The 15,741-nt window shown below is 37.2% G+C and overlaps 1 protein-coding gene and 1 non-coding gene across 14 annotated transcripts in view; both read left to right on the top strand.

Annotated features, from left to right (window-relative positions):
• The window catches only part of Cep128 (centrosomal protein 128), a 355,586-nt gene that overhangs the window by 327,600 nt on the left and 12,245 nt on the right, over nt 1–15,741 (top strand). For all 13 annotated transcript variants that reach the window (XR_013044433.1, XR_013044434.1, XR_013044435.1 and 10 more), the window contains 2 exons: nt 3,135–3,212; nt 6,139–6,252. Coding sequence is in view for 9 of the 13 variants with exons in the window: in XM_016005823.3 (XP_015861309.1) it covers nt 3,135–3,212; nt 6,139–6,252 (192 nt within the window). In the remaining 4 variants the exon portion in view is untranslated. The remainder of the gene's footprint in view (nt 1–3,134; nt 3,213–6,138; nt 6,253–15,741) is intronic.
• Trnad-guc (transfer RNA aspartic acid (anticodon GUC)) lies at nt 6,520–6,591 on the top strand. The gene has a single exon. It is a non-coding gene; the product is annotated as a tRNA-Asp (tRNA).

Genomic DNA, 15,741 nt, shown 5'->3' with positions numbered 1-15,741 from the left:
ATTGCCATTTTTGCATTCAGGTTACTAGAATTTGCATCCCGCTTTTGCTACTATGTGATTGTCTGTTTGTTGCTTATACGCTCTGGTTCTTCATGTCCTCATCCATATAATATTTTAATATGTAATATAATAATATAGTAATATGTCTACAGTGCATATGGTGGTGTGAGGAGTACAGAGCAGATTAAAAGGTAACTCATGATTGAATTTACAGGCAAATTACTTTTTTTATTTGATCTTTCATTATGCTTCTAAACAGGGTTGGAATTAACCACTGCCTCTAGGCTATGTGAGTATAGCTCCCTGCAGGGAACCAGAACTATATATGATATATATATATATATATATATATATATATATATATATATATATATATATATAGAGAGAGAGAGAGAGAGAGAGAGAGAGAGAGAGAGAGTTTAACTAACTTGTCATTGTGCATTCTCTGCTGTTTAAAACATGCTATGGTAACTATTATATTGCTTTTCAAAAGTGAGCCTTCTTTCTTTCTTTACGGACTCACTTGGTGTTCCAGCATGACCTGGAACTGGAAGTTCCTTTGCCTCCACTTCCCAGTTGATGAGCTTACAAGCATGTGCTGCCTTGCCCAAGGAGAACCATTTTTACACCTTTCTGTAAATATCTGATATGTTTTAAAGAATTAAATTAATCATATTATTTGCTGCTACCATATACTGAAATATACTTGAAAAATTGGACTATAGTTTGTTAATTGAGACTTCTCCACACCCTTTAAAGTATTAGGCAACATTAATATGCCCAACACACACACACACACACACACACACACACACACACACACACACACACACACACACATACCAACTGAAATAAATTATGAGAAAATATGAAGAGAGTTCATGGAGACATAGGTGAGGTAAAGGGAGTACTATACAAATAATTGTGCTTAATAATGAGGCAAAGACTTTTTATGGATGCCACAATAATGCAGCCATTTGAATATATACCCAAATTATCACAGTCAAAATAAACTGGTATGTGAGCATGCAAAAACAAAATAGAGAAGGGTCACAAAGTCACCTGGTTGGTTGAAAATTACTCAGATTTTATAGAGGTTATTTGCTTATTTTGAGAAAGAAGTGAGTTTAAAAATCTTCAGGTTCACAGGATCACTTTCAAATGAGAAAAAAAGGAAATAAAATTTAGTGCTGAAAATCTATTAGAATCTGCTTATGAAAAGAGTTTTATTCAACTCATAATTTTGTCTTCAAATAGTCATCAGAGCTTTGCTTTGTGTTTTAGTTTCATGAGCTAATATAGTTCTTAAATATCTCTAATTTTATTACTTAAGTAAATATAGCCTACAAAGTGACAAAAAAAAAAAACCCTCCGTTATCTGAAACCTACATGTTGTGTCCTATATTAAGAAAAATGTCATTTTGATGATTCTTTCCAACCTGTGGAAAAATTAAGTGAAGCCATTTGAAGTGTATGGCAGCTTAAGTACATGAAGCAGAAAAACTAACAATAATATAAATGTTAAGTAGAAGGAACAAAATACTAAATCTTTTAAATAGACTCTGGGAAAGAACACTTGACTAACTTGGACCAGCACAAAACAAGTTCCTGTTCAAAATGGTAGAAGTTGCATCACCAATTTCTAAAAGCTTATGAAGAATAGGAGCACTGATTTATATATGACAAATCTATTATTATATATGACAAAACTATTATATATGACAAAACCAGAAAACAGCTGTGACTCTCAAGTTACAAAACACTGAAGAAGTCATATAGAACTCAGAACAGAAAAGGCGAAACCCATGTGCCTGTCAAGGGAATAGCAATGGAAAGCAAGCATCATTCGCTCTGCAGAATTCCAGCTCGACTTTTGATTGCACTCATTAGTACCATTACTGATGATGGGGGGAGGTGGGAAGGGGTGAATTGAAAGTATGCTGAACAAAGATATCCCATTACTTTCATATTTCCATCCATTGCAGTGCCCACAGCCTGTGGGAGATATAAAGTAGATGCTCTGGAAAAACTGCCTTGGTGAGGCCCTGGTACGAGACGCCAGGGAGAGCACACAACCTCTGGAATGGAGTGGGGATCAAGTGGAGAGATTGAGTAAAAAGTGATGAACTCTTCTCAAAGAAAAACTTCTGCCATGCCCATAAATCAGAACCTGTCCACCCAATAAAAAGCCAGATAACCACATGACTTGTCCACTTTAATTACTTAATCCTCAGCACAAACATCACCGGAACTAATTACTGTTGAGCTGTATGTTGGTAGATACCAAACCCTAAAATCTACAGCTTAACAAGGTTAAAGTTGTTTCACTTACATGAAATCCAACATGGTGGGCAGTTTTCCTCTGTCTCAGAGCAGATCCTCTGGAGCATATTGCTCCTGCAGTGCTCTGGGCAGGGATGGGGGTGAGGCAATGAGAGCCCAGGAATCTCACTGCTAAGTCCAATGACTTTCCCAGCCCATAGTTCATGAAAGGTGTCAGACATCTCAGTGGAACATGGTGGCCACTAACTCATCTGCAGCTCGAAGATTTATGCCCTGAATCTTACATCACCTGTCTGTGTTTTTGCTTTGTTTAATGAAAATTATTTTCAAATTCAAATGCTAATGCTCGTTACCAGTATATATACCATCATTGGCTCAAGATTGTCTTCTGAGAACCACTTTGCATTTTCTTTTTTCCCAAAAGTAATTGTTGAGAACTCTTTTCTTTGTAATGACAATATTTGAGAGTGTCGAATGTGTTCCATAGAAATGTAACTGCAAACTCATCTTTTTCTTACCATCACCTGTGGTTAATTTCTGGTGTTCACTGAAGCAATTTTTGTAAATTAATGCAAATATGAAATGCTCTATAGAAAATTTCATAGCGTGTCAATTGAACGCAATTATCTAGGAAGCCTTTTCAAGGAGTCTGCTTTGCAAATGCATCTCATATACTTTGTGAAAAGAAATAATTCCCCCGATTTAAAAGATGTATGGAAAATATTTGTTCTTATTTGGCTATAAATTTATAGTTTAATCTGCTGGTGGTGTGCCTTGTTTTCAGTATTTTGATTCTGAGAATATTAATTTTTGATTGAGTCCCCTTATGCTTTGTTTTGTTGTTTTCCTAGAGTACCCGAGTGGCCTTAGACCATCTGGAGTCTGTGCCTGAGAAACTGAGCCTGCTAGAGGATTTCAAAGACTTCAGAGTGAGGAAGAGTTGCCTTGTCTCTTTCATTATTTTTGTCTGAGTTAGAACACTTGACATCTTCCTGATGTGCAAGGAAGCTTGTAGGAAGGGAGGAATTTCTGAAGAACACTGGGGACTTTTTACAATGCCATCTGAGCAGAGTTCACGGACATCTGTGAAGTCAGGACTTAAAATAACCAAACTTTTATATTAATATAGCATAGGAAAATGGAAACTTTATCTTACTATTAGAAATGTACTTTTTCCTTCTAAAGATGTAACATAATACATAAATAATTTAGAAAACCTAAGAATTAAAGGGGGTGAAATGTACCAGTGACAACAGGAAGATGAGACACTTCCTATTTTAGAAACATCGTATTTCATAGTTATTCCTCTCTTGTGGCATGTGAAATCAAGTTCATGATAGTTTAGAGTTTATTTCTTCACATGTCCCTTTAGGGGATGCAAATGTAAAGTATAGCCTTAGCAACTTATAGCTTATTACAGTATCAACCCACTAGTTACAAATAAGAAATTAAAACTAAAAGTGATACAGGTTTACGTTGTGAACATGTAGCCTCTTGTTTCAAATTGGCGTTAAAAATTACTAAAAATATGAGTTACATAATATTTAGGCTCTCTTTAAATATAGCATATTGTTTGATGATACGTTTGAGTAGAAAATGTCAGCAAGCAATAGCATGGTTGTGTTGAAATTGATGATATCATGCAGATCTCAAAATATAGTGAGTATTTTTGATGATTCCACAACTGAACCATTTTTAGTGTGATCCAAGAGTCGGCTGACACATTTTGAAACTAGATAGTTACTGATAAAACAAGTGTTCCTTGTATCCTTTACTAAAGTGTTGGTTCTTTCTCACAATGTGAATGTGTATTTACAGTTTAAATCCCCATCATACAGTTAGGACATCAGCATACAGAACTGTATAGTTTCCCTTCACCCTCATACAACCCTGTGTGGAGAATGTCCAGCACAATTATTATTATTATTATTATTATTATTATTATTATTATTATTATTATTATTATTTCTTCCTCCTCCTCCTCCTCCTCCTCCTTTTCTCTCCGTACTGGTGTCACCTAGATAAATGAAGGATGGGTGAGAAACAGACGCCCACTGTAGACCAGGATAAGCCCGTGACGCTAGACTTGCAGTCACAGCTCACTTGTCCCCCAGTGCTCTCAGTGAACAGAATGCTTATGAGTGCACTCCAGAAGCCATGTTTTCTTATCAGAGCATCGATTATTGTTACTCAAAGTCTGCTGATTGTCTGTAAGCCTGGTTTGCATATGCATCGACTCCAATATGAGGATATATTTATATTGAAGTTTTCTGGGAGAACGTGTTTTCAAGTTCAGAGTTGTATTTTCCAATTCATTAAAAGTGAACCCTGTATTCTAAAAAGGGACATACTTGCTAGCTATTTTTGTATCACATGTAGCAAATATTTTTTATAATTTTTATTGCACTATGTAGCAAACAGTAGCTAAATCCATTACATTACTTTATATTCAGAGATATTTTTCCTATTTTATATTTGAGGAAATTGAAGCTTAAAGTATGTAAATTAACTGGGAGTGAGATCTAATTTGTCTCTTCTTTTCACTATTGCCTCCATCCTGAAACCCATCCCATATGTTTATGTGTACTACAAAGCCATCCATACAATTAAAAATAGCTCATTTAAATCACTTTCATGGAATAATTAAATACAGCCTTAAGTGAAAATATAGAAATCCTTCATGTTATTAAGTATGGATTATATTTACACATGTACACACAGACACTATAACTGTCTATAAATCAGTATGATTTAAACAAGAATTCAAAGACCTAAATGTTTATCTAAGTTCAAGTTCATGCCCCAGATGGTTTAATGTCTCAGGGAATACTTTCTTAATATAAATTGAAGGACATAAATACTGTCAGCTGTGTGGGTCCTACTCATGGTACCACCACTAATATCTATGCAAAAATGTACTTTACAAATGTATTTTCTGATAGTCTCATAGTTATGACTGCATAGAAACTCTATCCTATTTTGATACACTTGACTTTATTCTTTCTTGAATGTGGCTATATCCTCCCTTCTTGTCTCCTTCATCTTCTTTTAACCCCATTTTTGAAGAAAAAAATGCTTCAGCTCTGTCATCTGTATTTAAACATTGCTTATTTGATAAGGTGGGAAGGGTTGATACTGAGTTCCAATCCAAATCTGCCACAAATTACCTATCTCTGGCCAAAGAATTTATAATTTTCTGGGCAGCTTTCTTTTCTTTCCTTTGCTTTCCTCATGAAAATGAAAAGGCTGGAACTGGAATTCCAATTCCCCTTCCTCACTTAAACCACTAATAAGACGAAGATTCTCTGGGAGTGTTTCAGATTCTCTACCATAGATGATTGTACACACCAAAATCATTTACCTCATTTTCTTCTAAATTGTCCCCAAATATTAAATGTCTTAATAATTGACTAGCATAGCTAATTAGCATGTTCCTTCTTTCTACTGAAAATGAAGAGAAGGAAAAAAAATAGAAGAAAGGTCCTGAACATGTTGCTTTCTTAATTTATTTGTTCTCTGAGTTTGTATGATTGTGAAGAATAATGAAACACTAAATTAAAAATGTATGTGATCCATTGGCACACAGCCCCTTCCCCAGCTGTGGAGCAATTGGTAGTTGTTAGCAGCTGGAAAGGGAGGGTCAGTTGTCTCAGAGTATATCACACCCATCTTACCCTGTGGCCAAGTACAGTGTGGCCATGTTCTTCTTTTCCCTTGGTTGCCTATGTTTCTCGTATGTATCTCTCTAAATGCTGACTACAGTTACTTTTCCATATGTCACTACTTCCTTACTCTAATTTCTAGCACTGAGTTTTCTTTCATTCACCAATTTTGAACCCTTTCTTGCTTTTCCAGGATTCCTCCAGTTTATCTGAGAAAACTGATGGCAGATACTCTAAATACAGAATTCACAGAGATTCTCTTCAACAGCGCCGAGATGACACCAAATACAGAATCAAGAGCTTTAAAGTAATGTTCTTTATGTATAGTTTTTGAAGTCTTGGGTCTTTAATCATCTTTAAGTCTGTAACCTTGTAAGCAGCTGTGACAGTATGTCAGGGTACTTGGGAAAGAAAGTATTGCACTTGATTCCATTGTTACTATAGCATGTTGTCTGTCTATGGAAATTGATGCCACTTAAGAAATCCTGAGCCAGGGAAACCCTGGTCACTTGCTTGGTCAAAGATACTGTAAATTATTTCTCTCCTCCATGTGTAAGACAAGCTGCTCTCGTCTTCCTTGTTAGTATAGTGGTGAGTATCCCCGCCTGTCACACGGGAGACCGGGGTTCGATTCCCCGACAAGGAGGCTGATAGTCTACTTGGCCGGACGGTGATGGCGCACGCCTTTAATCCCAGCACTCAGGAGGCAGAGGCAGGCAAATCTCTATGAGTTCGAGGCCAGCCTGGTCTTCAAAACGAGTTCCAGGAAAGGCACAAAGCTACGCAGAGAAACCCTGTCTCAGGAAAAAAAAAAAAAAAAAAAAAAAGACAAGTTGATCTCAGCACTGAGGTCCACTTGAGGTCCAGCATCCTGTGCTATTTAACCTGCAGCCTTGGTATTTATAGTTATTCTCTTAGGTAGGCAAATTCTAGGCTAGGACTTCTGATATGTAAATGTGTAACCAGCACATAGATGCATGAGATCATGTCATCATATTGACAAAAGTAGTACCATTCCCTAATCCTGCCCCAGTATCCATTGAGGGCAGACAGATGAACCCACTTGTCCCTTGTCTTAATTAGGGTTTCTATTGCTGTGAAGAGACTCCATGGCAACTCTTAGAAAGAAAGCATTGAATTGTGGTGGCTCGCTTACAGTTTAGAGGTACAGTCCATTCCCATCATGGCGAGACATAGTGCTGGCGTGCAGACAGATATGATGCTGGAGAGGTCGCTGCTACATCTTGATCTTCAGGCAACAGGAGGTAGCCTGTCTCACTGGGAGTAGCTTAAGTCTAGGAGACCTCAAAGCCAACCCCCACAGTAACACACTTCTTCCAACAAGGCCACATCTACTCCAACAAAGCCATGCCTCCTAATAGTGCCATTCACTTTGGGGGCCATTTTCTTTCAAAACACTACAGGCCTGAAGGATCTTAGTTCAAAACCAAGGATCTTGACTAAAACATCGTGACATTCTGGCCAGGTAATTTTTGTTGCAGAGGCTATATTATGCATTATAGGATGGCTGGCAACATCCCTAACATCTACTCAGTTTAGCATCCCCCTTGGTGCCAGTAGCACGGCTACCCAAATTGTGACATCCAAAAAGATCTTCAGGTATTGCCAGATAATCCCTGCAAGGCAAAATTACCACCCCCAACACAAAAACACACACATGAAGAATGTTGCCCCACAGAGAATCCATCTATGTTCAGATGTGTACTTACAATTACAAAAAAAAGCAAAATCAAAAAAGTGTCCATTTTTCACACATACTAATGAATATTTGTTATACAGTATGTAATCACTTACTGCAGCCAAGTATAATTATTTCTAAGGAGCCTCCTCCCTCCTAATATAATTTGATAGAATACACAGTGGGTAAGAGAGATAGTACTAATTTCTGTAAACCCTTTTAGCATAGTTATACTGCATTATTGATACCTTCAAAGTGAGGAGAATTTCTCATGATTCTATTCCTTTTTACCAGTTTTTAAAGTTAGGACTATTAGCTACAGTAGTAACTTTTTGTCTTATATGAAAATTTTTAAATCTGCTTCCAACATTCCTGTATAGTCCCATACATTCTGAATCATTCATTTCTCCTAAAATAGACTGTAATATGTAGACAATAAGAGCTAGTGATAATTACTGATTATTGAGAGGGTCAGAACAGACTTTTACAGGTATTGCATGTTTTATGTGAAGTTATGCCTACTCCTTACATCAGCTGCCAGATTGATATTATTTGTCTCCCTGTATTACTGAGGAAATTAAGGTTACAGAGTGGTTAGACAGTTGAGTCAGTATTTAAACCTAAGTCTACCTAAGTGCAATATTCTATGTTCTTGACCACTATGCTATTACTTACTATGTTTGGACCTCATATGGCTCACAGTCACAAAATATAGGACTGTATTTTTAATGTGTTGTAAAAGTTTTCTCCAAAAACTACATGACTACATATTACCAGTTTAACAGAGGTCTGGATGCATATTAAACATTTAAAACATTATTTCCCAATACCACGTGATTTGCTATCAGGTGAATCTGTGCTGTCTAGTGGTGTCAAACTGCTATCAATCAGTGCAATTTTCATAATAGCATATGGCAAAGGCATGAATGTTTAACATGTGCAGCAAGTAACTGCAAATTTTTATGTAAAATTGGATTTAGAGCTGAAGATGAATCAGACCTGTTTGTGAAATGGGTAAAAACTTGGAAATATGAAAAAATAAGCTTGAGAATTTTTGAAATAGATGGTATAAGTATAGCAGAGCCCCACAAATTCTATTATACAATGGCCATACTCCTGAATTAATACTCAGTAAACATTTTCACGTATTTAGCCATTCTTGTGATGAATATATAGATCCTCACCAAATTCAGCAGATGCCTATCCTAAATAATGCAGTAGTCTGACATTTTGTGAGACTATCTTGCCAATTATGGACACCAATAGTCATTTTTGCAAATAAATTATTTAAAGAGACTGAGAGAAGAGGCCTGTGCTAGTTAGATTTTTGTCAACTTGACACAAGTTAGAATCACTTAAGAAGAGGGAAACTTAATTGAGAAAATGCCTATTCTGCCTAGTTTTATGTCAACTTGACACAAGCTAGGGTCATCACAGAGGAGGGAGCCTCAATTGAGAAAATATCTCCATATGACTGGGCTGTTGGAAAGCCTATAGGGCATTGTCTTAATTAGTGATTGACGGCGGAGGGCCCAGCCCATTGTGGGTGGGGCCTTCCCTGGACTAGTGGTCCTGGATTCTTTAAGAAAGCTGCTGAGCAAGCCATGAAGAGCAAGCCAATAGACAGGAATCTTCCGTGGCCTCTGCATCAGCTCCTGCCACTAGGTTCCTGCTCTCTGAGTTCCTGTCCTGATTTCTTCATTGGTGAAGAGTGAGATGGAAGCATAAGCCAAACAAACCCTGTCCTCCCCCAACTTGCCTTGGTCATGGTGTTTCGTCACAGCAATAGTAACCCTAACAAAGACAATGCCTGTGGTGCATTTTCTTAATTAGTGATTGGTGTGAGAAGGCCCAGCTCACTGTGGGTGGTGCTACCCCTGGCCTGGTAGTCCTGGGGCATATAAGAAAGCAGGCTGAGCAAGCAAGCAGCACTCCGTCTTGGCCTCCACATCGGCTCCTGTGTCCAGGTTCCTTTCTTGCTTGAGTTCCTCCCCAAACTTCCATCAGTGACTTTTACCAAGAGGTGTAAGAAAAAAATAAACCCTTTCCTTCCCAAGTTGATTAACTCGAACTAGGACAAAGCCAGTTCTGAAGCGTTATTGGAATACAACCACACTCAGTGGTTATGCATTATCTGGGGTTGCTTTGTGCTTCACTGTAGGCTTTGACTGTAGAGTGGAAACTATAGGGCCTGTAAATCCTAAAATATTTACCACTGACCTTCTATGAAAAAAAAAAAAATCTGCCAGTTCCTAACTAGAAAAAGGAAAACTCGGCACTCTAGTCCCTCTTCCCTTACATGCTATAAAATGGTTTCTTTGTCAATCAAATATTTCTCAAGCCTTTTGGAAAATCATTCCTCTGTGTATGCTGTGTATTGTCTATGTGCCTAGAATATTTTTGGACATACATGACTCAAATTAGTGAGCCTTTGGGGAGCTTCTGTTCTAATTAAGCTTAGTTACATTTGTTACTTTTCTGAATTCAGTATTCATTGAACATTAATTTATATATATATATATATATATATATATATATATATATATATATATAATCACAGTAGTAGGGCCTCAAGAGATTGGCACATCAAGGGAAGAACCAACCCGTATCAATTTAAATCCTTCCTATAAACATATATAAATATAAATATAGAATCCTTCACATGAACAGTGATGGTGCAGATAAAGTTATGGATGCAACAAAGGTGGTCCCAGTCAGTCTCACTGGGGATTTAGGACAAGGCTGTTGAATCTTTAGAGAAAGGCTTGTAATGACAAGGTGCAGAGAAGTGTTTTCTTCATGTCTTAATTTGGAAGAGATTGTTTACTAACATTTGTTAGTAAACAAATTTGTTGATTCCTGTATTGCTGTTGACAACTAACTGTTGGAAGGGTAGGACCATTCTGGCATCTGGCTTCCCTCACATTATTGCTATCATGTAAGAAAGAAATGCAACATCTTACATGACCACACCATTGCAGAGAAAGAAGTGTGAGCAGGAAGTGGGCAAGTTGGATTCTCATCCCACCCAGGCCTCAAGCCCCTCTCCTTCTGTCTACCCCTGTGACACCAGCAGGACCAAAAGGATTCCATTTCTAGAAACCTGTGGGGAATCTGAGCAGCCCAATGTGCACAATTGTAAGAGCATGGTGGAATATAAAAATATGATAATATACCAGTGTACTAAGCTGACCAAGCTAATTGAACAAAGCCTGATCTCAGTTTATATTTAGAATTCAACTCAAAGCCGAGTCCAACACACTCTCGCTGACTCTCTGTAGACAACAGAAGCGTTTCATGGCCTCTTTTCCATCCAGCCTAATTGAGTTTCTGTAGGAAATGCAGTCTTCCTCACAGCCCCAGCTGTTTCAAATAGAACAGAATGTCCACAGTGAGCCAGTAACACAGCATCACTAATCTGAATTCACGGAGGAGTGTGGTTTCCCCCCAAAAAAAACCCTCCATTTGTTACCTCTATCCATACTAAATATATGGTTTTAATTAACATTGGAATTTTTTGGTAAAACCACAGGAGGCATACCCCCTTTCCATTCTTCCCCTTTCTGAAAAGAAAACCGTGATTTTAACTTACGGTTGAGGAGTCGGTGTGCAGCTTCTATTTGAAGAAGCAGCTGGTTCACAGGATTAGAGGAGCGAGGGGAGGGAAGTGTTGATGATGGCTGTCTTTAGGAAGGTAAGGCAGAAGTTGCCCACGCCCTTGCCTGTGTTTCTTCAGTGTAACCATGTGTGTGATATCAGTCCCTGACTTGCTCCTGGAAGTCACTTTTCGCTCATTGAATCTCCCTGTAATTTGTTTACGCCTTGCTCCCAGCAATTAATGGCATTCAGCACTTTCTCAAGTCAGCTGTTTCTGACTCAAATCTGCAACACTAGCTTCTAAAACCATGCTGTGCAAAACTCCTAGTGAAATTCAAGATTGTAGGCAATGCATGGACATTTCATTTTTGGTACTCAAAAATATATTACCAGTGTGGTATTCATACAGTTTCACAGACATTGCTTGGGAATAGTAGGAGTAACCTTGGGAGACTGTAAGAGAGCATTAACCCTTTTATCCCTATCATGTCATTTATAGTTACCTTTTCCCGTCTTTGAAAAGAAACTAAATGTAAATTGCTGTGCAAATACATTGCTGTGCATCCCTCAACCCAACCAATTTGTCACACTTCGGAGGGAGCCTTACATGGAGTGTAAAGTAAAAATTTAAGGACATATAGAAAACAATAGTATAAGTGAATGTGATAGTTTAAGAGATGCCCTTTGTTGTATGGCATGGCATTTTGGCACAGGCACTCTCTGCCTCACTTTTGACCCCAGAATAAAGACCAAGCATGCATGATGAATTGATGATTGTATTCTAGGTTCAGTGTAGACATCTAGCACAAGTCTAATTGCCGTTTTTTCCAGTATTACTTGGGTGAAACATCCCAAACTTCGTTTGGAAATCAAATCATGTGGAAATATGAATCATTTTATTCCTTTAACATCATCTGGACTTATATGTTTCCATGTTTAACTTCTTGATTTCATCTTGGTTTTTTTTTAAGTTAAACAAAAGATTTTTTTTTTGAAAAATCCAAATTGAACTGGGATTTTTTTTTCTGAATCTGAAAACAGTTGTGGATCAGAAGTGATAACAACTAAATATATTAACTTTTTATCCCACTATAGCGTTATGCTACATACCCTAATTCCTTTGGCGTAGAATATGAAATTTTATACAACTAGGTGTCAATAATGAAATAATTATGTTTGCTAATACTGATAGAAAACTTCCTGAAGAGCCATCAAATGGTCTTATCTAGCATAGTCTTGCACTGTCTTTTCTTGTTTTCTTTTTTTAATTAGTTCTTTGAGAATTGCATACAATGTACTTTGATCATATCCAGCCTCCCACCCCAATCCTCCCAGATCGACCCACCCTTCCCTACCCACCCAATTTGGTGTCCTCTCTCCTTTTTATTTTTAAACTCATTAATCCCAGTTTGTAAAACAGTATTTTCATGACTCTGTAACTCTAGTGATGAATGTTGGGTGAGGTTTATAGCATTGTTGAATCAGTTTAGATTTCCTATAGAAAAGATGGTCTGCGTAGTTGGTAGTTCTTCTGTTCACATTGGTTCAGATGATAAAGTATTAGTAGGGAGAGGACTTAGAGGTGATCTGATACGATGCCTTAAGGAAAGCTTCTTGGGATGGCTGATACTTGTAATTCCTGCACTCACAAGGCCGTGGCAGTAGAATTGTAAGTTAAAAGCAGCTCAAGGTATGTAGACTTTCTCAACAAAGAAAAAGAGGAGAAAAGAACGAAAAAAGAACCTTGCAGCTGTAAGAATAGCAACCTCCTATGTGCCAACATCCACAGTGAGCAAATTTTAGTTTCAGTGTATCATCATATATCACTATTATCCTCTTCCTACATTTAACAGTGGAATAAATGGTGGAGGATTGTGGGTGGATGGGGCTGCTGGTGAAAATCATAGCCCCACCCTGGTGATTAAACTCAGAACTAGCAGAGGTACAAATTGAGATATGAAGCGCAGACTTTAGGGGAATGTCCAGTTTGAACTTCCTGAAACAATGAAGTTTCCTGAGGAAGAAGTTAACTTCTCTGGAACACTGATGGAATACCAGCTGTTCGTAGTGGAGTGGACATAGAGAGAATGTTCAGTATTTGATGAAAGAAGTTTAGGAAAATATTCCTGCCACAGATCCAGAAACACATGCATTTATTTTCCTTTTCTCCAGGGGAAGAGATTGATTAAAAAAAAAAAAAACAACTTTAAAATTAAATGCATCACTTATAAACTTTGAACTAACAGTGTTCCTCAGAGGGAAGTATTTGGTGTGCATTGTTAAATATCAATCATTAGATATCACTTTAGCAGAGGAGCTCAGGCAAGTTGGAACAGCTTTTAAGAAACCAATTACAATGTGAGTTATGAAAGAGAAGTGGAAGAAGCCCAGGGAAAATACTAGAAAATGCAAGTTCTTTCATCCATTGAATTTTTGCAGAGAGTTCTGGCTAACTGGGTTATTCAGACTTAAGACAGCAATAAAAACAGGGCCTTGTTTTAAGGATAAAAGAATTGTTAAAAAGCAGAAGCCGAGATTATTAACATTGCAAAGAATCTTCCTTTTTAATAAGTATTTTCTTCTTGGTACTAAAGTGCTTGATTACATAATAGATAGGAATTAAAAAGAAGCATTGAATTTTTGATGACCTTGTAAAATATATTTAAATTGAGATTCCACAGATTAAATAGAAATATAGGAGCACAGGAGCAGTTTAGGAAATAAAGTACTCTTTTCATGCTCTAGCATGTTGATTATTCAAAGGGATTAGGAAATAATTGTCTTTCATAATTCAGTTTGACTAGTTAATTTTGCTGGTTCTGTTTCAAGATGATATGGAAAATTTGGACAATTTTTTAAAGATTTTGTTTTATTTCTTTAAGAGTGTGTGTGTGTGTGTGTGTGTGTGTGTGTGTGTGTGTGTGTGTGTGTGTGTGTGTGTGTGTAAGTGCCTGTGAAGGTCAGAAGAGGGTGCCAACCCCCTAAATCTGAAGTTACAGGGGATTGTGAGCCACCTGATGTAGGCACAGGGAATTAAATTTACATCCGAACTCTTTCCAGCTGGGTCATCTCTTTAGGTCCCTCTGAGAGCATTTTGAAAGCATGAAATGTTAAAACTTAAAAGATGTAGTTAAACCTCAGTTGTTCTCATATGTAAAGGAAGGAAGTATGAATATTTGAGTCATGACTAAGCCATGTGAAAGGAAGGAGTGATACTTTCCACCCGAGCGTCAGAACGCAGGGAGCAATGTCTACCAACAGAACTACAAACAACAGCAGGCCTGTAGTTAGAAACAGTATCATTTTTTTTTCTCATAATAATGCTATTAGCAGAAGAGTCAATGAAGACTACAGTGCACCATTAACCAACAACAGCTAATGGACACTTTCAGAACAGCCCCACAGCCGCAGCTAAAGTATACACTGAACATTCTCCAAAGCAGACTATATTCTGGGTGATAAAAATCATGGCAAAAATTTTAAGATGATTAAAATATAAAGATTATCCACAATGGGTAAATTAAATGTCATATTCGTAACTAACTCATGTTGAAAGAAGCAAACCAGACAAAGCTAAAAGTATTTAACTGTATCAAAATAAAAACACAGCCTTTTGAATTTTGTGGTATCAACTTCAATGAAACTGAAAAATATACCATCCAGCAATTTCATTTCTAGGAAATTCAAGTATGAACAAGCCTTTTTGTAGCAATACATCTGTCCCATGACTTGCTTATAGTAGGAAAAAAATCCTGACTTAACCTTAAGGGTGGATAATAGAGAGTGTAAATTAAACTATGATATATAAATATATAGATGATGATGACACTGATGGTTATGGTGATAAGTGATGATGGAGAAAATACTCTTGCATACAGTAATTTTAGGAAAAGCAAGAGGTTGGTGGAGATGTGTAATAGAGCCTATGTTCTATTACATATATCGTACATAATTCATATACAATGACTTGAGGAATGAGAGGGGAGCAAGGATCCATTTATGTAAGTGTTCATAAGTGTGTGTGCATATACTTTTTATTTTGACCTTCATTTACATTTATGTGTAGTATATGTGCTCAAAAAAAAAAAAAAAAAAGACCTGAGTAAGGTCCAGAAATGGCAGTGAATTCTTCAGATAGTCATGTTTCATGAGGCCTTTCTGCATGAAGAACTGTATTTCAGACATCTCCGTAGACCACCTCACCTACAGTTGTTTGATGTGGAATCTTTGGCAACATTCTTGATTCTTCTCTCCAGACATCAGTTGTCTTTAGCCAGTCTTTTTCCCCACTGTGTGTTTTAGATGATGCCCACCTTCTTGTCATCCTTCGCTTTACAAAATTTTTGTTGTCTTCCAATGATATTTAAGAAATTTAATGTTGGAAGAACAAGATGGCTCAATAGGTTGAGACCTTTGTGTTCAGGCCTAACAATATGAGTCCAATCCCCAGATTCCACAAAGATAGAAGATGAATACTGACTCCAGAGATTTATCTTCCAA

The sequence above is a fragment of the Peromyscus maniculatus genome, chromosome 14, assembly GCF_049852395.1.
Source record: "Peromyscus maniculatus bairdii isolate BWxNUB_F1_BW_parent chromosome 14, HU_Pman_BW_mat_3.1, whole genome shotgun sequence".
In the NCBI taxonomy this organism is placed as follows: Eukaryota; Metazoa; Chordata; class Mammalia; order Rodentia; family Cricetidae; genus Peromyscus; species Peromyscus maniculatus.
Note: the sequence above shows the minus strand (reverse complement) of the source record. Positions and strands in the feature narration are given on the sequence as shown.